This window comes from Dama dama, chromosome 10, assembly GCF_033118175.1.
Source record: "Dama dama isolate Ldn47 chromosome 10, ASM3311817v1, whole genome shotgun sequence".
NCBI lineage: Eukaryota > Metazoa > Chordata > Mammalia > Artiodactyla > Cervidae > Dama > Dama dama.
The window spans coordinates 20,931,531-20,959,475 of NC_083690.1; the positions used below are offsets into that span (position 1 = coordinate 20,931,531).

The 27,945-nt window shown below is 50.0% G+C and overlaps 1 protein-coding gene across 1 annotated transcript; it reads left to right on the forward strand.

Moving 5' to 3' along the window:
- Window positions 1-2,178: 2,178 nt before the first annotated feature.
- SDR42E2 (short chain dehydrogenase/reductase family 42E, member 2) lies at window positions 2,179-22,154 on the forward strand. The gene is made up of 12 exons (XM_061153981.1): window positions 2,179-2,233; window positions 2,648-2,844; window positions 3,030-3,125; window positions 4,605-4,662; window positions 5,330-5,448; window positions 6,115-6,190; window positions 10,466-10,548; window positions 12,355-12,492; window positions 13,033-13,098; window positions 14,612-14,675; window positions 16,722-16,795; window positions 21,909-22,154. Exons 1-12 carry the CDS (start codon window positions 2,179-2,181, stop codon window positions 22,146-22,148), a joined length of 1,266 nt encoding a protein of 421 aa, XP_061009964.1. The 3' UTR covers window positions 22,149-22,154.
- The last annotated feature ends 5,791 nt before the right edge of the window (window positions 22,155-27,945 follow it).

A 27,945-nucleotide genomic window follows, 5' to 3' on the forward strand; every position in this document is an offset into this window, starting at 1 on the left:
CAGGGGAAACAGGCGCGGGGCGAGCGCTGGGCAGTCCCCGAAGTCGGGGCCGGCCCCGCCCAGTGGAGGCGGAGACCCGGTGGAGGCGGAGGCCCGGCAGCACCTGGCTCAGCGTCTAGACCAACCGACGATCACTCAGTGCTGCCGAGATCACTCAGCGCCGCGGGAGCCCGACCAGGTGAGCGCCGCTGGGACGCCGGGCGCGGGGCGCGGGGAGGGGGCGCGCTCAGCAGCCGCGGCAGGCAGGACCCGCCCGGAGCTGCCCAGCAGGAGGCTTTCAAAGTGGGATGGGTCGCCCCGCTCCTACCCACCCAGCGGGGGCGATGGGTCTGGAGTGGTCCCTGCCTTTCCCTGTTGTCTTTCACCCGACCCCGCTTTGGGTCCCCATCGACCAGGATCCAGGGCCAGCCATTCATTGAGACTCTATCAGAGTTCGCAAATGTTCTCTGAGCCTCAGTTTCCCTCCCCGATGATGGGGCCGGTAAGCCTCCGCTGCACAAGGCTGCTGGGAGGATTAAATGCTGCAGTGCCGGGCCAGCTCGGCGCTTAGCCCTAAGCTCCAAGAGGCAGAACAGCTCCCAGGGGTTTCATTCATTCAGCGGCTGTTTACTGACAGCCTGCTCTGTGCCAGGCACAGGACCGGTTGGGGGCCACGGACACCACTTGATCCAAGACCTCCTGGCGCATGTGTGCCGGTGGCCTGTGAGGGCCCTGCTGTCGGTGAGGTGGACAGGGCAGCCAGGGTTATGTGAGTTCATCTGGCAGACGTGGATGCTGAGGTGCAGGAAGGTTAGAAGGACCTTGCCCAAGGGCGCACCCGGGAAATTCGACCTGCGGCAGGGTCCCAGCCTTTGTCGCAGAAAGCATCCGCGCAGGATAGAAAAACACTCTGGAGCCACAGACGGTTCCCCAGCGCAGAGTGCCGTGGCCTGGAAGAGGAGGGCTCCACTCTGTGGCTCCATTCCCCCTCCCACTGGGGGAACTGGACTCATACTCTGATGACTGAGATCTGCGGTGTAGTGCTTGTATGGGGCCTGACCATATCCCTCACTCAGAACTATGGCCAGCAGGGCAGAGACTAGAACATCCCATACAGCGGTCCCAGACGCTGTCCTGTGACCACCGCCAGCAACACCTGTGGGCTCATCACTCGGTCATTCAGTCACACAGTTGCACTTGTTCTTTTTTTAAAAATTTATCTTAAACTGAAGAATAATTGCTTTACAATATTGTGTTGGTTTCTTCCATAGAGCAGCATGTATCAGCCATAGGTATACATATGTCCCCTCCCTCGCACCTGTTCTTTTTTTATAGCCACTATGCAGAGCAGAGTTTACCGCTCTCTGTAGCCATAGGGCCTGGAACACTCTGGTAGACCCAGAGTACCCAGTACACATTTCTGCTGTTATTAGTGATGATAATGGTGATCCGGCCTGTGGTCCAGCCTTATCCTCAGGTGGAGCAGGAGGTAGGGGGTGAGATGATGGTGACAGTCACTGACAGCCTGGCTCGCTTTAAGTCTTGAGTAAGGAGGACAGGAGCCTCAGAGCTGGACCCCAAGGACCGCAGACCTTATCCTGAAGCCCACAGAGGGTTGGGCAAGCCTTGTGGTGTCAGCCAGCTGCACTACTGGGGACCTGGGAGAACCAGAGGCAGCAGTTGCCAGGGCAGAGGTGGTCCAGCCCTTGTACAAGTTAACAAGGCCCTTTGGGTCCCATGTGGCTCCCCCCTTCTTTCCTCCTCCAGGAAGCCCTCCCCATTTCCCCATCAGAAAGCAGTCACTGCGCCCCCCTACCCCCAGTCAGGTAGCACGATTTGATCCATCTCCCTCTAATACTACATGGGAACCGGGCTTTTAAGGAGCTGGTAGAAGAGTCGGGAATGTTTGGTATAAATCTCAGCCATGTGGTTTGGGCCTTGGGTTCCTGAGCTGTGAATCCCAAGGCCTTGGCTACTTTGTCTCTGACTCTCTGAGGAAGGCAGCAGCCACCCTGGAAGTTCTCAAGATTCCTACAGGGATAGGTTTGGGAACTCAGAGGGTCTCTAATTCCCAACAGCAAGTCCGCTAAGCCCCCAGGAGTCTGATAATCCACATGACTCAAGACAACTCCAGAGCATATGCTCTTCTGTTTTTCCCTACAGGTGGATAGATCCTGAGGCCACATGGCTCAGTAGAAGATGAAGCCCAACCCAGCAGGCTCCTCCCCAGAGGCCTGCAAAGCTGCAGGACAGGGCCGGCAGAGCTGCCCTGTCTGTCAGGCCTGGGGTGGGGTCTCAGGCCTGGGGAATGTGTCTGGACCTGGGCTGGGGTCTGGTGTAGTTCTAGAACCTGGATCAAGGCCTGATGCTGCTACAGAACATGGCCCAGGGTCTGGAGCAGTGTCAGGCTCCGGGCAGGGGCCTAGTGATGTTCTGGGACCCAGAAAAGGGTCTGGAGCAGTGTCAGGCCCTGGGCAGGGGCCTAGTGATGTTCTGGGACCCAGACAAGGGTCTGGAGCAGTGTTGGGCCCTGGGCAGGGGCCTAGTGCTGCTTCAGGAGCTGGGTTAGTACCTGATTCAGGAGTTTCACCTTCCCCTGGCTCGGAGGTAGGGCCTGGACCCAGGCGGGGATCAGGGGCTGGGCAGAGACCCAGTGAGCCAATGACAGTCCCAACACCGGGTCAACAGCAGAAGGCTCAGGCCACCCCTGTGCAGGCCTCAAGGCAGAAGATTGTGGTCACCGGAGGAGCAGGCTACCTGGGCTTCAACCTGGGTTCCAGCCTGGCCAAGAGCGGCACTTCTGTCATCCTGCTCGACCTCCGCAGACCCCAGTGGGAGCTGTGCCCAGGAACTGAGTTCGTCCAGGTACAGTGATGATGTCTTGGGGGACGGGCGAGGGGCAGGCTGGTGGTGGAGGTCAGGGGTTAGTGTCTGATGTGTAACCGGTGGCTGGTAGTGAAGGGCACAGGCTCCAGAGTCAGACTCCAGCTCCCAGCTGGGCTACCACGGCCACAGGGCCCCGCACCTCTGAGCCTCTACCTCTGTTTCAGGCTGATGTCCGCAATGCAGAAGCCCTGCACCGTACCTTCGAAGGGGTAGACTGTGTTTTCCACGTGGCCTCCTACGGAATGTCTGGTGCTGAGCAGGTGAGACCCCCCCCACACACACAGGGCTTAGGTCCCGGCTCTGCCTGCCCCCGCCTAATGCCTGGGAGTTCATTATGCGCTTCACCTATTCCAGGGAGGATCTGGGCTACACCTAGCCTACATTTGGCCCGTGACACCAAATGCCAGTTCTGCCATTTTCTAGCTGTGTGACCAGGAAAGTTAAGTTAACCTCTCTGAGCCTCTGTTTCTTTATCTCTTAAGTGAGGACACAACTAGTGCTAATGTCACAACCTCCCCAGAGAGCAGTGTGACAGTATCTGTCAAAGCATACAACAGCCTTTGACTCAGAAATTACACTTACTTATATTACTCTTGCCTGGAAAATCCCATGGACGGAGGAGCCTGGTAGGCTGCAGTCCATGGGGTCACGAAGAGTCGGACACGACTGAGAGACTTCACCTTCACTTTTCACTTTCATGCATTGGAGAAGGAAATGGCAACCCACTCCAGTGTTCTTGCCTGGAGAATCCCAGGGATGGGGGAGCCTGGTGGGCTGCCGTTTATGGGGTCGCAAAGAGTCGGACACGACTGAAACGACTTAGCCGCAGCAGCAGCATATATTTGCAGCATTGGTTTTAATAACAAAACAGGAACTAACCAAAATGCCCATCCACTGGGGGCTATGTAAATAAATTGTGATATAGCCTAACAATGAAATTCTATGCAGCCATTCAAAAGAAGGAGAAAGAATGAGGTGACTCAATATATGCTGATAACAGAACAATTTCCAAGGTACAAAAACAGCATTTGACACTTTTTTTTTAAAATAAAAGGCATATACTCACATTTGTATTAGAAATAGGAGGGAAATTTCTTCTTCGTTACATATTAGTTTTACTGTTTGATTAGTTTTAACCTTGTGATTGTATTACCTATTGAAAACAATGGCAACAAGAATAAATATAGCTGGAAAATCAGTATGGCACCCACTTCCCTGTGTGGTTGTAGGGATTAAATGAGATGTAAAGGCCTCGCCGTGTCCCTGATACACAAGCAACTCTCACTGTGGCCCAGTTGTTTTTACGTTTTACACCCCCGCCCTCTCACTTGGGTAGACAGTATTACTGTCTCTGTCTTATGGATAAGGAAGCTGAAACTTCTAGAGCCAGGAAGCACTCCAACATATCTGAGGCTCTTTTCTGTGTCAAGCCCTGCATCAGGTCCTCTCATGGGGCTTATTAAATCCTGCAAACCACCCAAGGGGCTCTTCCCTCACTTCATAGGTGAGGGAGCTGACTGCCAGATGCGGGTAGCCCGCATCTGGCTATCAGTAGCCCAGGCAGATGGGAGCAGAGAAGGGCACTAGAGCCCAGGGCCCCCCCACTACCAGGGGCCCCTCGGAACCCTTGCCTCTGAGCTGCAGCCCCCCCACCCTGCCCCACCCAAGCCCAGCCACACAGCCTCAGCTACAGGGCTGAGACAGCACCTCAACTCTCGCACCTCCATCTTGCCTTTTAGCTGCAAAAAGAGCAGATCGAGTCTATAAACGTTGGAGGCACCAAACTAGTGATCGATGGTAGGCGCTCAGGGCAGATTGTGATCTGCTGTGTGTTTGCCGTGTCTTTCTTCACCTGGGCTGCCGCAGGCCCAGCTCTGGGGGCCAGGGCAGGGGGACAAAGGTGGGAGCCTCCTCCCACCCCCTGCCCTCCCCCGTGGAGGGCCTGTGGGCAGCACATCCTTCCTGTTCTGTGGGCGTGCCCAGGCCCTGGCATGGGGCTCAGTGTGACCTCAGGGTGTCTGGGGACACGGGAGTGGAGTTTGCGCAGAGGGCTTAGGGGTTGGGAGCAAGAAAAGTTGCTGAAGTTCCAAATGAGAAGACCCACCTCTGGGCTCTCTGGGCATGTCCTGCCTTGTCCTCCATCCTGTTTTTCTCTCTGATTCTAGAGTGTGTTTTCCTTGTGTCCCCAATGAGTGAGACTTTCTTCTGACCTGTCCCTGGCAAGGTAGCCACACTGAGAAGGAAGAGTGAGCCAGCCTGGCCCCCAAGGACTCTCAGAGCAGGGCCTTGACCCCTCCCCAAGTGAAGGGAAGGAGGCCCTTCCCTCCTGAGGCAGGCTGTGTGCTGGAGGGTGGGGGGAGGACTCATCCAAGGCGGTCCCCATGGGCACCCCTCAGCCGACTCCCTGCTCACATCAGCACTGTGTGTGTGTGTGTGTGTGTGGCTGTGTGACCTGTCACTGCAGCTTGTGTCCGCCAGCGGGTTCCAAGGCTTGTCTACACCAGCACCGTCAATGTCGCATTCGGCGGGAAGCCTGTAGAGCAAGGCGATGAGGACTCTGTGCCATATTTCCCACTGGAGAAGGTACCTGGCTTCTGGGAGAGGTGGGCAGGGCGGACCTGGGACCCACAGTTCAAAGGGCAGAGATGGGCAGAGCCAGGGTCAACTTCACAACTCACGGTGAGACCCAGGAGCGAAGAGTCCCCAAACAACATGGTTCAAGCACTCTCCTACTTCAGTCATGCCAGCAAGGGCTTTACAATCACACCGACCTGGGCTTGAACCAGCAAAGCGACTTTCTGCCATGGGACCCTGAGCAAACCACTTCACTTGGAGGCTCTCCTTCTTCATCTGGGCATGATAACACCACTCTGTGGGGATGTGGAGAGCTGGAAATGAGGCGATGATGTGAAAATGCCACGTGGGCACAAGGATTCAGTGTAAATAGTCCATCTGACACGCATCCAGGTCCACATCCCAGTGCAGCCCATGTCCCAGTACAGGCGATGTGGCTGACGGGAAGCTCCACTATTACTGCTCTGAACTCTCTCCTCTGTTCGTGGCCCCCATCCAGAGGGAGAGGGGGGGCGGCAGGGCTCATGGCTTGGCTATATCCCAGAGGGGGTCCCAGAAGTGAGCTCCCATTGGTCAGAAGCAAAAGTGCAGCTCTGGGGCCAGGAGGTCTGGGCAGTGTGATCCCAAGTGTCCCTGACCCCATCTGGTGGCTCTGTTCTCCCTGTCCTTGAACAGCACACGGACCACTACTCCCGAACCAAAGCCATCGCTGACCAGTTGATCCTCATGGCCAATGGGACGCCTCTCCCAGGTAAGTATTGGGGACCTGCTCACAGCAAACATGCGTGTCCACTGCTGCCTGCGTGAAACACATGAGCAACTCTTGCTTTTAGCTGGTATGTCTCTGTGGGCCAGCTTCCTTCTAAAGGACACTTCCCCAGGGTCTTGGATATTCACCATTCAACAAATTCTGAGCACCTACATTCAACAGGGATACAGCCTGGAAAACATCAGACCCAGTCTCTGCCCTCACGTTTCTCATGGTCTGGTGGGGAGACACTTGGGTTAGCCCAAGTCTAGCCCTCTTTTCTGCCACAGAGGAGGGCATCCAGTTTGGGGGAATCCTCTTCCAGATAAAAAGAGTACACATTTATGAATATGCCGTGAGGTGTGGCACTTTGGAAGGGCTGTGCAAGTGAGGGGTGCTTCAGGAACTCCCAGAAAAATTGGCCTCGGTTGCCCAACTAGATTGCATCTTCTTATCATATTGTCATAAACAAATACTAATAGAATAAGGACAGGTGGCAGCGTGGTGCAGTGGCTAAACACCCACATACAGGCATCAGACTGAACTGAGTTCAAATCCCAGCTCCACCACCTTTCAGCAAAAGTCTCCGATCACTTGACAGCATCTGTATAAGGTAAGAGATCCAGTTTCTTTCCAAACTCAGGAGTCAAATATATTCAGGTAAAGGCCTGGCTATCCAAATTATATTTGCTTTCTGAAATTCAGAAACTAAAAAGAATCAGAAAAGCTGGTTTCTTTCACTGTCTAAACTCAGGAGCCAAGTGGATTTAGAGGGTGAAGTTTGCTTGGTATCATAATCCCCAAATTAACAGCAGAGAAAACTGAGGCTAAGAGGTTAACTGACCTAGATCAAGGTCACACAGCTCTTAAGTGGCAGACGTGGGGTTTGAAAACCCACCTCCCCCCAGGGGAGTCTAACACCAGGGCCTTGGGGCTTAACCACTGTGCTCCACTTAGCTGTGGCTGAGTGGTCTCTGAGCATGAATGCTTTCCCCTAAAATCCTCCCCACCTCACCCCCTCACCCTGGACCTGTCAGGCCTCAGTTGTTTATCCCAATGGGAACATCCAGCTGGGTTTCCCAGGAGTTTGAGCCTGTGCAGTAGAACTCTCTTCTCTATCAGGGCCTCCCCTGGCTGGACCAGCGCTCCTACAAGTCAGACACCTAATCCTCCAGCTGAGAATTATTTATGCAAGCATCCCCAGCTTTCCATGGTCAGGACAGTCATGGATACCCTGGGCCCCACCCCTCTGTGACGTAGCCGCCCAGTGCCCCACTGGCCAATGTCAGCTGCAGCCTGACCAGCCTTCCCCCCCGAACCCCACCCCATGCCCAGGTGACCCAGAGTTTAAAATTAGCTCCAGGCTGTCTACAGGTAAGCTCACTTGATACCTGCCTCGCAGGAGTCCAGCCACAGTCTCCCTGGGTGATTTCCAGTCCCTGCTCCCCCAGCTGGTCCCTGAGAGACTCTGCCTCTAGCCTGGCATGGAGTAGCCTGGGCCCTGTAGCAGAGTCTTGAGACCTGCAGACCCCAGCTCCATGTGAAGGCGCTGTGTCTTCATGTCTCTGGGTGTGTGAGTATCCTGGGGCCACCAGGACAAATCACCACTAACCTGGTGGCTCGAAACAGCAGAAATTTCTTCTCTCACGGTTCTCGTAGTTCACAGTCAGATATCTGAAATCCAAGTGTCATTTGGGCTGCGCTCCCTCCAGAAGTGTGTGGGAGAATCCTTCCTTGACTCTTCCGGCTTCTGGTCCTTGGGGTCTTGGGGTCCTTCGTTGGTGGCATCACTTGGCATCAGTCTCTGCCTCTGTCTTCATGTGGCCTCTCCTCTTCTCCCTCTGTGAGTCTCTTATAAGGACACCTGACATTGGATTTAAGGCTCAACAGGATAATCCAGGATAGTTTTGAAAGGTTGTTGCTGAACGATAAGACGCCGGGATTCTCGGCCTCCAGAGGAGACGAATTCAATCCGGGGCCAGAGACGAGGCTGGATCGCTCAGAGCTTTTGTGTAATAAAGTTTTATTTAAGTATAAAGGAGATAGAGAAAGCTTCTGACATAGGCATCAGAAGGGGGCAGAAAGAATACCCGCCTCCTAGTCTTTAGCTGTAAGTTATATAGTCACTCACAGTCTGTTAATGAAAAGAAAGGAATGTCTTAGAATTTAGAATGGCACCAAATAATTCATCCCTGGCCATGAAGATAGAGTCTGGGGTATATTAGAATAGCTTAAGACAACATTTCCATAAGAAAAAGAAATGTATTGGTTAACTCAAGGTTCGAGAGTAGTTAGCTTCAGGTGAAACCAGGTGTCATGGCAACACAGCATTTTAAGAGAAACCTCCTTTTAAATCTGTATAGAGAAGAAAAAAATATCGCTGGTTTGTTTCCTCCTGCTGCTTAAGAGAGATAAAAATGTCTGGCACTTGCAGCCTATTCCCTCTGTTTGGAGACCCCTGAACTTCCTGCCTGTTACCCACTCAGTTTTATGTTTAGATCCTTAATTACATCAGCAAAGACCCCTTTTCCAAGTAGGGTAGCATCCATGGGTTCCAGGACACAGACATAACTTTTGGGGGCCCACCATTCAACCCACTACGCTGGGCTTTGTTGTTAAGTGAAGGTGTTGGAGAAGGAACAGTCAGGGAAGCTATGGAGCAGTCAAGTCAGGAGCAGGCTATGACCTGGTGACACCGTCCCTGGCTAATTTATGAAGAAAAGGGAATTTATACTCGAAGGATATGTGATAGCTTCTGGAAAACAAGATCCAGAAAAATGACCACCAAGGCTTAGAAATGACAGGGTCAGGGCGATTCCAGGGACCTGGGAGGCAGGAGCTTGTGATCAGTCTCTCAGGGTGAGCCCACTCTTAGGATTTTAGATCCCATGTCAGCGGGATGCACAGAGTTATGTTCCTGGGTGAGAAGATGGCATTGACTCAGCCTGGGTCCTAGAATGCCACCTCAGAGAAGAGAGGTGTATCTAGACTGACATTTCCCCCCCAGACCTGGTACAAAGGGGAAGGAGCTCCCAAAGAAATGTGGGCTTCTGGTCCCAGAGGATGATATACACTCAGCTCCCCAAACTGGGAGCAGGCTGCTTGGGGAACCTCAGCCTTGGGGTAGTGGAACATCTACCAGGAGGCTCCAACTCAGTTAAGGAGATGGGGTTGGGAGTCAAATAATTTACAAATAGTAGCTGAAAAAATTTAAAATCTTAAACACAAATGAATTAGAATAAATTGAAAATTTTGTAGACTTTCTTAAGGCTTGAATATGTTTGGGGCAGCTCTTCAGGCTATACCCCTAGACCTCCCCCCACAGGGTGACAGGCTCCCACTTCCACCAATGGGGACCCCTCAGCAGAGAATTTGGGAAACCCTGGACCAAACTCTATCTTAGTCCGGAGACTCTGCTGACACAGCAGAGAGGGGGAACAGACCTCCAGCTCTCATGCTAATGGCTCTAGTCTTTTCCTTTCTGGTTGTCTGGAAAGGGTAACTGCAACCACTAGTTACAAAGCATCCATTTTCCATGTGAAGAGACCAAGGCTGAGAGAGCTGAGGGTCTAGTTAATATTGTGTCTCCAGGGCTATTAGTGGAAAGACCTTGAACCTGGGTCTCCACCTCAGCTCCACTAGGTTGAGTTGTGTGCCCTTAGGCAAATCACATCTCTTCTCTGAGCCTTGGTTCCTTTATCCATAAAATAGGGATAATAACAGCTCCCACCTCATAGGGCTGCCTGGAGGGAAAAATTCCAGGCTTACCAGAGCATCAGATGAGGGCACCAGACACATAGTAAAACCTCTCTGAGAGCCCTATGGACCTTACCTGATGACTAGAAGAAAGAAAGAGCTGCAGCTGTTGGCATGAGGGCACATGGGTCTGTGCACATCTGTAAAATGGGCACAGTAGGACTCTCGTGGGAGTCAAAGGCAATCACGTCTGTCAGAGCTGGTTAAACTCTCATGGGCCATGCACATAGGTATTGCGTTACTGGCCTGTCAGTTTTGTGAGTTCAGGGACCATTTCTTGGTCCTCCTTGGATTCTTCACAGCATCCATCCCAGGATCCAGTGCAGAGCGGGTGGGGAGGGGGATGATTCTGAATAGGGTTTGTTGAATGACTAGCTGATCTACTGAGAGAATAATTAATTGAATGAGGAAACTCCAAGGACCTGTCCAGGTAAGGACCAGGAGATGTGGACAGCCTTTCTATCCCCCTTCCTGATCATCCACCCCTTCCTAGGCCCCTGACTGCCCTCCCCTGTGTCGTAGGAGGAGGCTCTCTGAGGACGTGTGTGCTCCGACCCCCAGGGATCTATGGCCCCGAAGAGCAGAGGCACCTGCCCCGCGTGGCGGTACGTTGTTCCAGCCTGAGGCTGAAGGCATGGGAGGAACCGGCTGAAATTGTGTCAGTGAGGTCCATGGTCACCATGTCAGTCTTGGGTCAGTGCCCCAAGCGGGGGACCCTCAGTTCTGGGGGAACTCCTGCCCCCACCAGGCCCACCAGAAACAGAGCTCTTGGGGGTACTCCAGCCAGGCCTGGTACCCATGGAGAAGACAGGGAGTTACAACCCCAGAGAGGCAGAGGAAACTGTTGCCCTGCTCAGATGTGGGCTCCCCGAGGGCCAGAGGGCTCATCTCATGCTGCTGGGTCTTCACACAGAAAACTTCTCTCCAAACAAGGCTGGGTGCCAGGGATATGGCTGCAAGGGGCTCTGGATCCTGTCCTCAGGTTTCTCACAGCCTAATCAGGGAGACAGGTGCCACAGTCACAGGTTCAGGGTGGTAAGGGCTGAGGTGAGAGGGAGAAGATGGGAGGACAGCAGAGAGAGCCTGGCAGGGGAGGTCCAGGAGGGCTTCCTGGAGGAAGTGACACCTGTGCTGTTTGAATAGGGAGTGAGCTAACCAAGGAAATGGGGTAGTAGAGAGAAGGTGATCCAAACAGAGGAGAGAGTTTGGGCACAATGCTGGAAATGAAAACCAATTCCAGGTTTGGGGATGCACTTCCCTGGAGGCTCAGACGGTAAAGAATCTGCCTGCAGTGCAGGACAGGTTTGATCCCTGGGTCGGGAAGATCCCTGGAGAAGGGAATGGCCACCCATTCCAGTATTCTTGCCTTGGAAATCCCATGGACAGAGGAGCCTGGCGGGCTACAGTCCATGGGTCACAACGAGTTGGATACAACTGAGTGACTAACACTAACAGTGAACAAAATAGACAATTCTACCCCCCTTCCTGTGGGCTTTATATCCTCACAGAAGAGAAACAGAATAAACACCTTACATGACAAGGAATAGTCGAAGGTCCTGGGACTGTGGAGAAAGCGGAAAAGTGCAGTGGGATGGGGGAAAGCTAGGGTGCCAACAGTCAGGGAGCCTCTGAGTAGGGACACTGAGCCCCTTGAGGTGACCAGGTGTATCACACAGGTAGGCAGAACCTTCCAGGCAGAGGGCATGGGAGGTCCAAAGCTCTGAGGTGTGAACCTGCTGGCATGTTCCAGGGAGGAAGCCAAGTGCCTGGGGCTGAGTGAGACAAAGGGGTTCGGTGGGAGGCAAGTCAGAGCGTTGCTGGATCCAGAGCAGAAGGGTCTCCTTAGCCATCTGACCTGCCAGAAAGGCGTCCCAAAGGTTCTGAGCAGAGGAGACATGATTTGACTTAGGATTCAGAAAGATCCCCAGCTGCGTGGAGAACAGCCCACAGGGGCTTTGGGTGGAAGCGGGGGATCAGTTAGGAGGCTATTTCAGTGTCCGGGTGAGCGATGAGGGTGGCAATCAAGGCAGTGAGGAGTGGCTAGATTCTAGACAGATAGTAACAGCTGAGACAACTGCGTTTGCAGATGGGTTGGGTGTAGAGAGGGAGGGAGGGAAGAGACAGCCAGAGGGGGCTGCAGAGCTTTGGCCTGAGCCCTGGGTGCTGTGGGCCGAGGGAAAGCAGGGGTGGCCAGGTGGGGTCTGGCACTCACAGGACAGGGCAAGTCTGCCTTGTCTATCTGGCAACCAAATGGGCCACCAAGTGGAGACATCTGTCAGGAAGGTTTAGTGGGGCTGGGACAGAGAGGTCTGGCCTGAAGCTAGAAATTGGGGAGCCGTCTGCATGGAGATGGAATTAAAAGTCATTTCCAGGCTTCGTCTGTGCTTCTCACCCTGTTCCCCCTCCACCAGAGCCACATTAAGAAGAGGTTTTTCATGTTCCGATTTGGGGACCGACGGACGCGGATGAACTGGGTCCATGTCCGCAATCTGGTGCAGGCCCACGTGCTGGCCGCCGAAGCCCTCACCGCCGCCAAGGGCCACGTGGCCGTGAGTCTCCTGCAGTGCCCCCCCCCCTTACCCTCCAGGCTGCAGGTAGGCGCCCCTCCATCCCTAGGGGATTCCTGGCTCATACACAACAGATCTCCCCAACTCAAGTTGCCTCATGGGTTTGTCAGCCCAGGAAAGCTGTGGGGGGTGGGGGTGGATGATACTTTTTAGAGCATCGTTAGCTCCTTGAAATGACCTTGGGAGGTAGGTGTTGTTGATCCCAGAGTGACAGTCACCAAATGCTAAGCATCTTACATATATTGTTATAGTTCCCCTTTAGAACAGCCCAAGAGAGAGAACCCATTATTATGCTCCCATTTCTCAGAAGAAGAAACTGAGGCACAGAGAGTTTAAGTGACTCCGTCGAGGTCATACAGCTCGTCAGTTGGCAGCCCTGGAATCCAAAGGGACTTGTTCAGATCTATCTCCAGGGCTGCTCGGGAGAATGGGGAGTTGGGGCAGCTGCTAGGAGCCATCAGAGAGGACGGGGTCAGGTGACGGCCCTGTGCCTGACATCCCCCTCCCCACGTGTCCCCTCAGAGCGGGCAGGCGTACTACATCAATGACGGGGACAGCGTCAACCTCTTCGAGTGGATGGCTCCACTGGTAGGTGCCCAGACACGCCACCAACCCAAGTGAGAATTCCGGGATCCCCACGTCTTCCTTCCCTGTCACCTGTTCCTCTTTCCAAAAGCTCAGGAGGTTTCACATGAAAGACCAGCTTGGCAACAGTGTCTACTTGGGTGTCACTGGAACTGAGTCATGACCACCCCTTTAGGAGGCCAGGAGCTCCCCGAGTTTGCCACAGTCCCTCTCAGCCTGCTTCCTGACTTATGTTGATGTCTTGTGAAGTTTGGCTTTTGGGCCCCCCATCTCCGTACTTTATAGGGAGGCCCTGAAAGCGGTAAGTAGGAGGTGGCCAAAGCACAAAAGGAGGTTCTGGCCTTCACAAAGGGAGGCACAGCCCCCACCCTGAGAATCCCGGCCTCCTCTCCCAGCAGCCTACAGACTCCTTGACGGGGTCGACCAGAAACCCCACACTGGAGGCTATATCTTCAGGGTATTCAGGCCCTTTGCATGTCAATTTTTAACAGCTTTATTGAGATATAATTTATAGACCATACAGTTCATCTATTGAAAGCATACAAACCAATGGTTTTTAGTATTTTAAAAGTAGTATGACCATCACTGAAACACATTTTAGAACATTACATCACCTTGCCCAAAAACAACCCCTCCAAAAACCATACTCTTTGGCTGTTATTTCTGTTTACATCTCATCCCACCCCACCCCTAGCCACAGGCAACCACTAATCTCCTCCCTGCTTCTATAGACTTGCCTGTTCTGGACATTTCCTGTGAACAGAATCATAAAACATGTTAAGTTTCTTTCATTTAGCATAAAGTTTTCAAGGTTCATCCTTGCTGTCGATGTGTCATATCAGTGCTTCATTCTTTTTTATTACCAAAAAAAAAAATTCCATTCAGTGGATATGCCAAATTTTGTTAATCCATTCATCATTGGATAGAAATTTGGGTTTTCCCAAATTACTGTTATCAGTCATGCTATTATGAACATTTGTGTATAAATAGTTGTGTGGACACATGTTCTCATTTCTCTTGGGTCTACACCTGGGAGTGGAATTTCTGGGTCATACATTCCCAGGTAGTAAAGAATCTGCCTGCCAGTGCAAGAGATGTGGGTTCGATCGCTGGGCAGGGAAGATCCCCTGAAGGAGGGCATGGCAACCCATCCAGAATTCTTGCCTGGAGAAGCCCCATGGACAGAGGAGCCTGGCAGACTGCTGTAAATTCTATATAAGTGCCTTAGAGTGTGTTTGGGTAAGCAGATGTAAAAAAATAACTAAATGATGGGAATGAGCCCAAGTTTAAAAACCCGCTCTGTGCCATCAATTCCCACTTAGTTTTCCAGGTCATAGTGTTTCATTTAAAGACTGGTGTAAACTTAGGGCTGGCTGTGGGGTCTGCCTGCTCTGGTGGGCAGATGAGGAGGGGCCAGGAGGTGCTCTGATGACTCTGGGGTAAAGGCAGTTTGTGGCCTCTGCACATTAGCCCTTCAGGTATCTGTTTTCTTGCCTCAAGCCATGTTTCCTTGCAGTTTGAGAAGCTGGGGTACAGCCAGCCCTGGATCCAGGTTCCTACTTCCTGGGTTTACCTGTCAGGTAAGGAAGGGTGTGTGTGTGTGTGTGTGTGTGTGTGTGTGTGTGTGTATGTGAAAACCCTCCACGTGGCAGATGTACATGCATTGCTGTTGTTGTTCGGTCACTCAGTCGTGTCTGACTCTGCAACCCCACGGACTGCAGCACGCCAGGCTTCCCTGTCCCTCACCATCTCCCAGAGCTTGCTCAAACTCATGTCCATCAAGTCGGTGATGCCATCCAACCATCTCATCCTCTGTCATCCCCTTCTCCTCCTGCCTTCAATCTTTCCCAGCATCAGGGTCTTTTCTAATGAGTTGGCTCTTCACAGGTGGCCAAAGTATTGGAGCTTCGAGTTCAGCATCAGTCTTTCCAATGAATATTCAGGACTGATCTCCTTTAGGATTGACTGGTTTGATCTCTTTGCAGTCAAAGGGACTCTCAGGAGTCTTCTCCAGCACCACAGTTCAGAAAGCATCAATGCATTACCTCATTTTAAACCCAGAGCCAGGACCTAGCTGAGAGGCACAAAATTTAAGGAGACCTGCACTCTCAGGAGTCAAATGCTCCAAGCCTGATCTGCACTTGCCCAGCCCTGAGAGCTGGTGCCTCCTTAAATTTGCCCTCGAGGCACCTTACTCACTTCACCCTAGTCCTGGCCCTGTTTAAACTCTATCCCACTTGCAGGTGGGTGTGATTAGGCCCATTGTAAAGATGCGGCAACTGAGGCCCCGAGAGGTTAGCAGCCTGTCCACACACAGTGCCATGCTGAGAAAGAAGGAGAGGCAGAATTCACACTGGGCTCATCTGACTCCATAGCCCACTCCCAGCCCCACTGCTATGCTGGAAGGTGCAAAGCCAGGCAGAGGAGGGGGAGCCCTGGGGCTGCCCCATCCACCAAGGTCAGCCTGGAGTTAAGGCTACTTTGGGACATGTGGAGGTTCAGTTTTGACCCTGGGCCTTTCCTGGTGGCTCAACAGTAAAGAATCTGCCTGCAGTGTAGGAAACCCAGGCTTGATCCCTGGGTCGGGAAGATCCCCTGGAGAAGGGAATGACAACCCACTCCAGTATTCTTGCTTGGAGAATTCCATGGACAGAGGATCCTGGCAGGCTACAGTCCGTGGGGTTGCAGAGTCAGACAGGACTGAGTGACCAACACTTTCCCTTTCTCCTCCTCACCCTGAAGGTCAGTCTCTACTCCCACGCCCCAGTGTCTCTCTGCTGGCCTCCTTCCAGCTGGAATGCTGAGCGTTTGTCAGGCATGGAGTGATCAGCCCCAGGGGATAAGTGGCCCTCCAGTCACAGATAACTGAGTTCTGGAAAACCTCAGCTGGATCTGTTGCTCTTTAAGAGCACTGGGATGCTTGCCATTGAAAGCTGGGGTTTGCAGACTTCTGTCTCCCAGGGCACCCGCACAGAATGGTTCCCCTGCACAGCATAGCCACCAAGAGTGACACTCCTGACCCCCAGCTGAGAAAAGTTCAACTGCAGCTTCTGGCAGTTTTAGTGAATTATCTATAAATTCCCCAGTTCCCAGTGAGCAAACTGTAACTCAGAGCTTCTTACCCTTCGCTGCACAGTAGAATCACCTGGGAGCTTTTAAAGTCTAGAAATGCTTCAGCCACATCCCAGACCTATTATCTCAGCATTCTACTGGTACAAGGGGATGGGGGAAGCTGGAACATTTAAAAAAGTGATCCAGTATAAAGCGCATGTTGAGTTCAATCACTGCCCCAACTTCTTTTTCTCTGACTCAAGAGAGCATACCGGAATAGAAGTGAGAGAGACATGGTTGTAGATATCACTTTGAATCTGCTCAGACTTATTTTAAGATGTCAGGCTTTTAATGTTAATAACAACTTACTTGTGACATATTTCATCACCAAGCAAAGTGCCCCAGGCTGTGCTGAGAAACTGATTTAAAGGAATCCCAAGAACAGGAAAATACTGGCAAAGAGAAGATTTCCGCTAGCAAAGCAAATAATGCCCCCAACTGACTTGCCCCTGAGAGCCTCCCTGGAGTTTGCGAAGAGCAGGCACCTGTTCACTGGTCCCTCTCTCCCCACACAGCCACGGTGATGGAGTATTTGCATCTGGCCCTGAGGCCCATCTGCAGCCTCCCACCGCTGCTCACCCGGAGTGAGGTAAGGGAGCCCCTTTGCCCTGGTGCCCCTCACTTGCCTTCCTGCCCCTTCTCCTCTCCCACTCTGACACCATAACTGGATGCTTGTCTGAGGTCTCAGAACCTCCCATGTGTGCCCAAATCTAGGGCCAGCTCCTTTATCATGTCCCAGCCCCTGGGCTTTGGCTTAAGCTGTGCTCTCTTAGTCTGAAGGGTGACCACTCCAAGCCCATCCTTCATCACTGTCATTTCATTCATAAGCAGCTTGCCTTCCCAGCCAGACTGGAGGCTCCCGAAGGCAGGTTCCATGACATTCACTTTCTGGAATGTCTCTACTCCCCAACAACTGTTAATGTGCACGCACGCACACACACAAGGCACACATATTCAAGCTCACAGTTTGAGGCTCACAATTTCTGCTTATTGAACAAGTATATATTACGTAAGGACCTACTGTGTTAAGAACACTGTTCTCAAATAATGATGATGCATTTTCTATTTGCATATAGAGTTTAAAAGAGATGTTTTGGGAAAAAAAGATGTTTTTATTTAAACATTACTTTTTCATGTATTTCCTTTATTTAGTCTTGGTTGTGCTAGCTCTTCGTTGCTATATGCAGGCTTTCTCTCTAGTTGTGATGAGCAGGGGCTACTCTTCCTGAGGAGCACCGGCTCGAGGTGCAGGGGCTTCAGTAGTTACAACACACAGGCTCAGTAGTTGTGGCTCATGGACCCTAAGGCACATGGACTCCAGTAGTTGTGGCACATGGGCTTTAGTTGCTCTGAAGCATGTGGAACATTCCCAGATCAGGGATTGAACCCATGTCCCCTGCATTAGCAGGCAGATTCTTATCCACTGTATCAGCAGGGAAGTCCTAAAACAGAGGATGTTTTAATGCAGATTGTAAATAGTAAAGCAACAGTGGTGTTTGGTATTACTTGCAAAATCCTTTTTCTCTCATTTGACTGTCCCTGGTGCACTGCTAAGTTAGGAAGGCCAAAAAGATTAGTATCTCATTTAATGGTGAAAAATTGTGAGCACTAGAGTGAACCAATCACTGATTGGTTCAAGGCTTCCCAGGTGGCTCAGTGGTAAAGAATCTGCCTGCCAATGCAGGAGACGCAGGAGACATGGGTTTGATCCCTGGGTCGAGAAGATCCCCTGGAGGAGGATCTGTATTCTTTCTTGTATTCTTTCCTGGAAAATCCCATGGCCAGAGGAACCTGGCAGGCTACCGTCAATGGGGTCGCAAAGAGGTGGACACAACTGAGTGTGCGTACACACACCAAGCCCCCACCATTCTAAAATTGGCTTCACATTCAAAGCTCAGTGCTCCCCACTTCAGAGAATCAAGAATGGGCCATGGAAAGAAGCAGTTCCCTGTGGTTTCTTCTTTTAGCCATCCAGACTAGCAGAGAGAAGAGAAAAATAAAAATAGGGACCATCTATTGAGTGGTGATGAAGTGCCAGGCACTGTGTTTATCTCACTTAATCTTGACAACCACTATACACGGTGGATTCTGTTGTCACTTCCATGTACAGAGGAGGACGTGAAACACATGGCTAGGGGAAGGGGAGAGGGTAAAATAAACTGCCCATCACCATTTGCTTATGTAGCAGCGCTGAGATTTGAACCCAGACCAAATCTAAAAGATTCCAAGCTTAACCACTAGCTTGTGAAATGTCAGGTATCATATTCACATAAAATAACTGCCAAGGTACTGCTGAATTGTGGTCGGGCTGAGAGCTGGCTCCTCTTTCTCTCCCCTCGCTTGAGGTTTCCTCGTTCAATTTGGGGGCAAGGGATCCCTAGTTAGTTGTGAAGTTTCTGGGCACCGTGGCTCTGGCGCCCTCTGCTGGCCAGTCTATGACATACTAACCAGCCCTCTAGTTGACTTCATAGCCTTTTTTCATTCATTTCACTTGTATTGAGCACCTACTGTATGCCAGGCATTGTTCTGAGGAATGGAGGTAGGACCGTCCTTACTTCCTATTTGCATATACAGTTTAAAAGAGAGGATTTTTTAATTGAATAATAGTTGACTTAATAATGTCTTAATTACTGCTACACAGCAAAGTGATTCAGTTATATATCCTTACATTCTTTTCTTTAATATTCTTTTCCATTATGGTTTGGGGCTTCCCTTGTGGCTCAGCTAGTAAAGAATCTGCCTGCAGTGCGGGAAATCTGGGTTTGATCCCTGGGTTGGGAAGATCCCCTGGAGAAGGGAACGGCTACCCACTCCAGTATTCTGGCCTAGAGAATTCCATGGACTGTATAGTCCATGGGGTCACAAAGAGTTGGACACGACTGAGCGACTTTCAAATATATATAATCTGGGGGGAGTTGTGTTGGGTCTTTGTTGCTGCATGCAGGCTTTCTCTAGTTGCGATGAGCAGGGACCACTCTTCTTTCTGATGCCCAGGCTTCTCACTGTAGTAGCTTCTCTTGCTGTGAAGCACAGGCTCTAGGTATATAGGCTTCAGTAGTTGCAGCAGAGGAGCTCAGTAGTTGCAGCTTGTGGGCCCTAGATGCGGGCTCAGTAGTTGGAGCCCACAGTCTTTAGTTGCTCTTTGGCACATGGAATCGTCCTGGACCAGGGATCAAACCCATGTCCCCTGCATTGGCAGGCGGATTCATATCCACTCTACCACCAGGGGTGTCCATATCATAGAATATTGAATATAATTCTCTGTGCAATACAGGCCCTTGTTGTTTATTAAGAGAGGATGTTTTAATGCAGTAAACAGTAATAACTATAAACAGTAATAATTATAAATTATATAATTATTAATTATAAATAGTAATAATCTGTTTATCCCTGGTGGCTCAGCCAGTAGAGTCTGCCTGCAATGAGAGAATCCTGGGTTTGATCACTGGGTTGGGAAGATCCCTTGGAAAAGGGAAAGGCTACCCACTCCAGTATTCTTGCCTGGAGAATTCCATGAACTGTATAGTCCGTGGAGTCACAAAAGTTGAACACAACTGAGCAACTTTCACTTTCTTTCCATTAGGGTTTATCATAGGATATATAATTTGGGGGGGAGTTGCATTGGGTCTTTGTTGCTGCACTTGGGCTTTCTCTAGTTGCAATGAGTGTGGACTACTCTTCTTCCTGATGCCCGGGCTTCTCACTACAGTGGCTTCTCTTGCTGCAAAGCACAGGTCCTAGGCATATAGGCTTCAGTAGTTGCAGCAGGGGAGCTCAGTAGTTGCAGCTTACTGGCCCTAAAGTGCAGGTTCAGTAGCTGTAGCCCATGGGCTTAAGTTGCTCTTTTGCGTGTGGAATCTTCCTGGACCAGGAATCAAACCCATGTCCCCTACATTGGCTGGTGGATTCTTACCCACTGTACCACCAGGGATGTCCATAATCATAGAATATTGAATATAGTTCTCTGTGCTATATAAGACCTTGTTGTTTATTAAAAGAGAGTATATTTTAATGCAGACTGCAAACAGTAATAATCTGTTTATCCCTGGTGGTTCAGCCAGTTAAGAGTCTGCCCGCAATGTGGGAGTCCTGGGTTCAGTCCCTGGGTTGGGAAGATCCCCTGGAGAAGGAAATGGCAACCCACTCCATTATTCTTGCCTGGAGAATTCCATGGACAGAGGAGCCTGGTGGGCTACAGTCCACGGGGTCACAAAGAGTTGGACACGACTAAGTGACTAACTTTCACTTTCATAAACAGTAAAGCAACAAGTGCTGTTTGGTATTATTTGTAAAAGCCTTCCAGTCCACTCTCTGATCTGACTGTCCCTGATGCTCTGGTAAGTTAGGAAGGGCAAAAAGATTATAATCTCACTTAATGGCGAGCTCACAGTCCATCCAAAGAGGAAGACAGACCAACAACCAGGCCACTCAACACACTGTGATAAGGATTATATTGGGGGAAATGATGAGAAACTTCAGGGTACACAGAAGAGGCACATAAGCCAATTCTGAGGAAGTTAGGGAGGGTTTCCCAAAGGAGGTGACATCCAAGCCTGAGATCTGGGACCCCTGTTTATCTAGCTCACAGCTGTATCCCCCAAAGCCCTGAGCTTGCTAGCTGAGGCAAAAAGAGACAAGAACTGGCCTCTCTCCCTCTTTCCCACACTAGCTTCCATGATCAGGGGCTTGACCCCAAGGGCTGTTACAGGGCCCCAGCAGAATCAAGCAGCTAGTGGACTCCTTCCCAGTGTCCAGCTGAGGAACTAAAGCGGAAGAAATGAATCAGGTGGGAGGGTATCCTCCCAGTCCTAACACAGCAGTGAAAGGCATGGGCTAGAATTTGGCTCCCTTGTGTGACCCTGGGCAAGTCACTTAACCTCTCTGATAAATTTTCAAGAGGAGACGATGGTATTAGCATTTCAGAAGATTAAATGAGACGAGGCTTAGAAAGAATTTAGCCCGACAGGCACAGGGGGCTCGTTCAGTACTTAGCTGTCAGTACTACCTTGGAAGCCTGTGGGCCCCAGGACTTCTGCCAGCAGGGAAGGCTGCTCAGACCCTGGAGAGTCAGCACTTCTGCATAACTGAATTCCTCTCTTAGGGAAGCTCAGTTAATCAGCAAGGGAGTGAAGGCTGTGCCCTGGGACCTGCCTACCCAGACTCAATCTGGGGCTGTGGGCTGAAAAGCCCAGGGTGTCCCCTGGAGACACTTATTTCCGGAGAGCTGCACCCAGGATACAGGCAGAATGTATCAAGATCCTCCTGAGCCCCAGCATCTCCTAGGCCAGGGAAGGGAGTGCAGAGGTGGGGCCTTTACTTTTGGGGGACTGAGAGATTCAGTAGGGTGAGGAGATGCAGAAAAGACATCCCGGAGGCGTCTCCCTTAAGGAAAATGGGGGCGGAAGAGAGAAAGGAAGTCCTCCCCATGAGGACATCAAAGGCGCGAGATCCAACACTTTGGGAAAGGAAAGGAAAGTGAATTCACTCAGTCGTGTCCGACTCGTTGCGACCCCATGGACTGCAGCCTCCCAGGCTCCTCCGTCCGTGGGATTTTCCAGGCAAGAATACTGGAGTGGGTTGCCATTTCCTTCAAATCGCTGTGCGACGCAAGGGAAATCCCAACCCTCTCCCGTCCCAGTGAAACAAGGTTGCTTCCCACGCCCACTAGTCCAGCCCCGCGGCTGTCCCGCCTCTCCCTGCAGGTGCGCAGTGTGACCGTGACGCACACCTTCCAGATCGCCAAGGCCCGCGCCCAGCTTGGCTACGTGCCGGACAAGTTCAGCTTCGCGGATGCAGTGGAGCGATATGTGCAGTCAACAGCCGGGCGGACCCGCGGCTCCACCGCGCGGACGCTCCTGCGGCTGCTGCTCGGGCTCTCGCTGTTCCTTGGCCTGCTCGTCCTGGCCCTGCGCTTCCTAGGCCTGCAGCCGTCCGTCGTCTGACCGTCATCGCCGGCCCATCCCTGCTCCCGCCTCGCCTTCAGGACTCGGACCAGACCCTGCTGCGCCCTCCGGACTTGGGCGCACCCTGGAGTCCTGGACTTGTCCCTGCCACGCCCTCTGGGCTTGGGTCTGCCCGGGGCGCAAATGGCAACCCACTCCAGTATTCTTGCCTGGAGAATTCCATGGACAGAGGAGTGGGCTGCAGTCCATGGAGTCGCAAGAGTCGGACACGACTTAGCTACTAACTCATCATCATCTGGGCCCCAGCGTTCTGACCCCGCCCCCGCCCCGCCCCCGTGTTTAGACACGCCCCTGACCCGCCTCTTGAGTCATGACCACGCCCCTGCTCCCTTCGGGTCTTGAGCTCCCTCTGGCCTGGAGAGGATGCCACGGGAAGGTCCTAGCCTCACAGCCTGCTCCGCCTTCCAGGCCTTCTCCCCGTCCCTACCCAGGTCTCACCCGCCCCAGGGTTCTCTCCTGCTCTAGTTCCGCCCTCTTCCTGGCTCTACCTGTAAGCTTGAGCCCGCCCCCTGGTTTCTCCCCAGGGAATTAGCCTTGCTCAGCCCTTTGGGTAGGGGCTTCCTAGGTGGCGCTAGTGGTAAAGAACCCGCCTGCCAATACAGGAGACATCAGACTGGGTTTAATTCCCCGGTCGAGAAGATCCCCTGGAGAAGGAAATAGCAACCCACTCCAGCATTCTTGCCTGAAGAATCCCATGGACAGAGGAGCCTGGCGGACTACAGTCCAGAGCGTAGCAAAAAGTCCGACACGACTGAGCAAGCGGGCACGCCCCATCCCTCTGTGTCGGGTCCCTTCCCTTTTCTACTTGCGATTGGGTCCTAGCCCCGCCCCCTTCAGTCTGGTTCCACCCCCTCCAGTCACATCTCAGGCGAGTTCGTAGGGCCTGAGCGACCGAACTGAACTGAGCTGCAGCCGCTTGTGCAAGCTGGGCAGACGTTTGCAAGTTTTCGCTGTCTGTTGCTACCTCTCTAGGGACACAGACCCTCCTTGCTGCCCTAACTTCCCTGGGCTTGCCCTCAGATTGGGATCTTGGAGTAGACCCATTCTAGGAGCACTGTGTTTGATCCTCTGCTAGGCTTACGTTTTGAGTTCTCTCACTCATCAGACCTCCTGTGTGTTGATAGCCAGGGTTGGAAGGAAACCTGAGACCCGGGCTTCTGCCTAGCCCTACTTGGCCTTTTTGGGTTTCCAGGGTATAAGTCTGGGGATGATTCAGCTTAGTAAGCACAGGTTTTGGTACCAGAAGGGACATCAAAAAAGAAAAAAAAAATATTTTTTAGGGTGATAAAAAGATAAAACCTCCAGTTAAAAGTAAATAAATCCTGGGGGTGTAATATACAGCATGGTTACTATAGTTAATAATGCTATATTGTGTTTATGAATGTTGCTGACAGTAGATCTTAAGTTTTTATTACAAGAAAAATTGTAACTGTGGTGATGGAAGTTAACTAAACATTGTGACCATTTCACAATATATACATATAGCAAATAATTATATTGTACACCAGAAACTAATATAATGTTACATGTCAATTAAATCTAAAAAAAAAAAAAAAAAAAAAAAAACGCTTTTTAAAGAACTGAATCTGTTGTAAGGCAGAAACCAAGGCAATATTGTAAAGCAATTATTCTCCAATTAAAAATAAATAAATAAATTTAAAAAAAATTTAAAAACGAATCGACTCTCTGGGGAAAATAGCAGTAAGTTATAATGGGAATTTTTAGAAATTAATTGGTCATACTTTTTTTATTTAGTGTTGCTTCTATTTGTTCCTGAGGGGGCCAGTAGTGATCACCATAGTCTTTAATGTTTAAACCACAATATTTCTTAATCCAGCCCTGATCTCCACAGACGCAGTGCCTCCCTATTATCTTGGTTTCAATTGTGGATACCAAAATATTAGTGTGTAAATACACCTGTGTATATATCATAATATACACAGGTGGAACTGGCTGATAAAACTATGGATCCTAGCAGAGAAGAAAACCATCACAGACCTAAAGAAACCTGTGATGGGGAGGAGTAAATAGTTAGGGCCAACATGGCCCTGGCATGAGCATCAACGGGGTGTCCTCTGCTGAACAATGAAGAAAATTTGTGAAGCAGCTCAAAAATGTGTGCTCCTATTTACTATGTTGAATTCCATGTGTATATATAACTTTTTAAAACAATAATCCTTTATGTTTTGTTTATGCTTCATCCTTTATATTTAATGCTTGACAGTTTGAAAGAGCTTTCATCTATATGCTCTAAGACTTAATTCTATAGGACCACTCTTACATAGGGCTTATTATCATTCTCATTTTTAAATGAGAAAACTGGGGTTGTCTAACTTGAAAGAGTGGAGGAATGTGGGGGTTACTGCTCTGCAGGTGGATGAGATGCCCCAGGCCCACTGGGCTAAACGTGACCGATGGGTTATTTCTGCTTTTCTGCTCCTTGACCACTGCTTGGGTTGAGCTCCGGGATATATCTCAGTCTCAGATCCACAAACCTTGGACCAGTTGGGACTGGCAGCCCTTGGGATTTCTTTCTTCTCAGTAACATGCTTGCATTTAAATTCACCTTCCCCTCTGACTTTCTCTGAGAAACCTGTTCTTAGCAGAAGGAAAATAGACTTTTACTGTTGACATAATCTAAATCTTTTGTCTACTGACAAACCTCAGTTTGTGAAACTCAAAAGCAAAATCAGTTTCTTTGTTTTCTGAATTTCTCTAAATCATCTCTTCCCCTGGTAGTAGAATGTCTAAACCCTGGGATGGGGGCAGTATGGGTCACTATATCAGAAAGCTTCCTTCCTCTCAAGTGTCTTTAACCAATGGGAAAGGAGGGGGCAACTCCACCCAACAGAGAAAGTCCCAGTGAGGGTTTTAGAGGCTGTCCAGATAACCCACCCTCCATGAGGTTCTTCTTCTTTTTTATTTTTTCAACTCTTTTCATATTTTATTTCATTTTAAATTTTTATTGTGGAATAGTTGTTTTACAATGTTGTGTTAGTTTCAGATGTACAGCAAAGTGATTTAGTCATACATATATGACATACATATATACATATATCCACCCTTTTTAAGATTCTTTTCCTGTATAGGAAAGTCACTAGAGTAATGAGTTTCCTGTGCTATACAGTAGGTCCTTATTATCTATTTTATATGTAGTACCATGCATATGTCAATCTTGGTCTCCCAATTTATCCCTCCCCCTTCCCCTCTAATAACCATAAGTTTGTTTTCTATATCTGTGACTGTATTCCTTTTATTTTTTTAAGCATTTGTTGTTGTTATTTAGTGGCTAAGTTGTGACCAGCTTTCCAGGCTCCTCTGTCCATGGAATTTCCCAGGCAAGCATAGTGGAGTAAGTTGCCATTTCCTTCTCCAGGGGATCTTCCCTACCCAGGGATCGAACCCACATCTCTTACATTGCAGGCAGATTCTTTACCCCTGAGCCACCTGGGAAATTTCATCGTTTTATCAGTTGACAGAGCCTAGAAACAATAATACCTCAGTATCTAGACCCCATCTGGTACCCAGATCTTGTTTCCTTAATACCATTCTCTAATAAAGGGCCCATGACGCCTAAGATAAACGGCAAACTCTGGAACAGGAAACATGTAAGATGAACCTGGAGCATCTTATGGTGCCACAAAGTGAGAAGTGTTTAAAAACAACAACCACGCAGTGATGGAGGTACATTGAAAGGACACCTGAGCCAGCTATAAGAGCTCCCAGTGGCTAAAGATACAACACTTTGAACAAATGATTACTGGTTTATTTCCCAAAATACAAAATGAATATCTAGGAGTCCATAGTGGTACAAATAAATTTAATAAATGAGGGAAGAGACCACTTGCTTTGTATAGAATTTCAATTAACTGATGTAAACATTTCACCCTTAAGTGAAGTGAAAAGTGAGAATATCACAACTCCACATTACTATATATAAAATAGATAACTAAGGAGAAGGAAATGGCAACCCACTCCAGTATTCTTGCCTGGAAAAGTCCATGGACAGAGGAGTCTTGTGGGCTGAAGTCCATGGGATTACATGACTGAGCATGTGTGCACGAGGATGGAGGGAGATGGGTTGGTAGCAATAAAGTGGTAGAACTAAAAAAAAATATATATATATATATATATATATATGTATATATAACTAATAAGAGCACAGGGAACTCTACCCAGTACCCTGCAATGACCTATATGGGAATAGAATCTGAAAAGGAGTGGATATGTGTGTATGTATAACTGATTCACCTTGCCCTACAGCAAATGCTAACACAACGTTGTAAATCAACTACACTCTAATTCAAAAAAAAATTTTTTTTAAAGTGTATACAGTGACTTCATTCTAAAGAGTACAGTGCTGGGGAGGGGGTGTGAATTTCCAGTGGAGAAACCTGCAAATAAGGCCTAGCCAGGTGATCAAGGTTAACATCAACAGTAATAAATTATGTTGCTAATGTGTACTTTTTTTGTTTTTTTAGCCATACTTGGGGGATATTAGTTCCCCAGCAAGGATGGAACCTGCAACCCCCTTGCATTGGTTAGAATCCTAACCACTGGCCCTCCAGAGAAATCCCAATAGCCTGTCCTCTTGATGTGGGAAGACAATGGCGCTTTACCTCTGTGGTCTTCCTTTCAAAATCCCTTAAGATTCTAAGTTCCCAAATCCTAATTATGAAAAGAAATCAAAGTAATTGAGAAACTTTCTACAAAATGCCTTACTCAGAACTGGGGTGGGAGGGCCGGGGGGTCGTCAAAAACAAGGAAAGTCTAAGAAGCTGTCACAGCCAACAGAAGTCTAAGGAGATATAATGACTAAATGTAATCTCCTCAGAGGGATCAGCTTCCTCACGCTGCATAACAATCCTCACAGGTATAATTGAGGAAAGTTCAGTGGATGTGAACTTCTGCCCTCTTCCTCTTTAGCCTCAGGTTGATCTTCCTGTTTCCTGTCTGACTCTTGTGACCCCATGGACTGTAAGCCCAGACAGGCTCCTCTGTCCATGGAGTTTCCCAGTCACGGATACTGGAGTGGGTTGCCATTTCCCTCTCCAGGGGATCTTCCTGACCCAGGAATTAAACCCATATCTCTTTCATCTCCTGCATTGGCAGGCAGATTCTTTACCACTGAGCCACCTAGAAAGCCCAATCCAGGACTATTAGGAGTAGGCCCTTCATAAATTGTTGTTGAATGAGTAAATAAACAAGCACAAAAACCAGGTAGGAAGTGGATCAATGAAGCTGGGACCTCTAGGCTGATAAACCCGGCTGGGGCGGGGGTCTCGAGCCCCCAGACCCTCCGTAAGGTCGCCTGACACAGTTTTTACCAACAGGGATTTATGGAGTCAGCCTGAGCTCTCTGCAGACCAGAGGAGGCCGGAAAGGGACCCTCCCTAAGTGAAGTCTTGGTTATAATCACCCCCACCTAATCTCCGTCGCTGCAAGGCCGAAAGAGGCCCTCTCCCTGGGCCTCAGGCTTTGAAGCCTTAAATCAAACGCGCAGACAGTCTGAGAGCTTCTTAAAGTATCTCAAATGCTTTACCATGAAAATAGCGAGACGTTTTCGTATCTTTAGGTAGCAGAATTGGTGAGGGTTGTGTATAAGGCTAAAGGAGTGAGGTCCCCCGAGCTGCAGTTTCCTCCTTTCCCCCTCCCTTCCTCATTCCATTTTTAAAAAAGAAAAAACAGCGTCAGTAGGTTAAAAAATAAACACAAAAAAAGGCGAAGAATAATTGGGAGATGATTCAGAAGTTGAAAAGGTGAAACCCGCAAGGTG

Coding starts and splice junctions, on each gene's coding strand:
- SDR42E2 (XM_061153981.1), top strand. CDS start 2,179: ATGAAGCCCAACCCAGCAGGCTCCTCCCCAGAGGCCTGCAAAGCTGCA. Junction 14,676..16,721: donor TTCCTGGGTTTACCTGTCAG/GTAAGGAAGGGT, acceptor CTCCCCACACAG/CCACGGTGATGGAGTATTTG. Junction 16,796..21,908: donor CGCTGCTCACCCGGAGTGAG/GTAAGGGAGCCC, acceptor CTCTCCCTGCAG/GTGCGCAGTGTGACCGTGAC.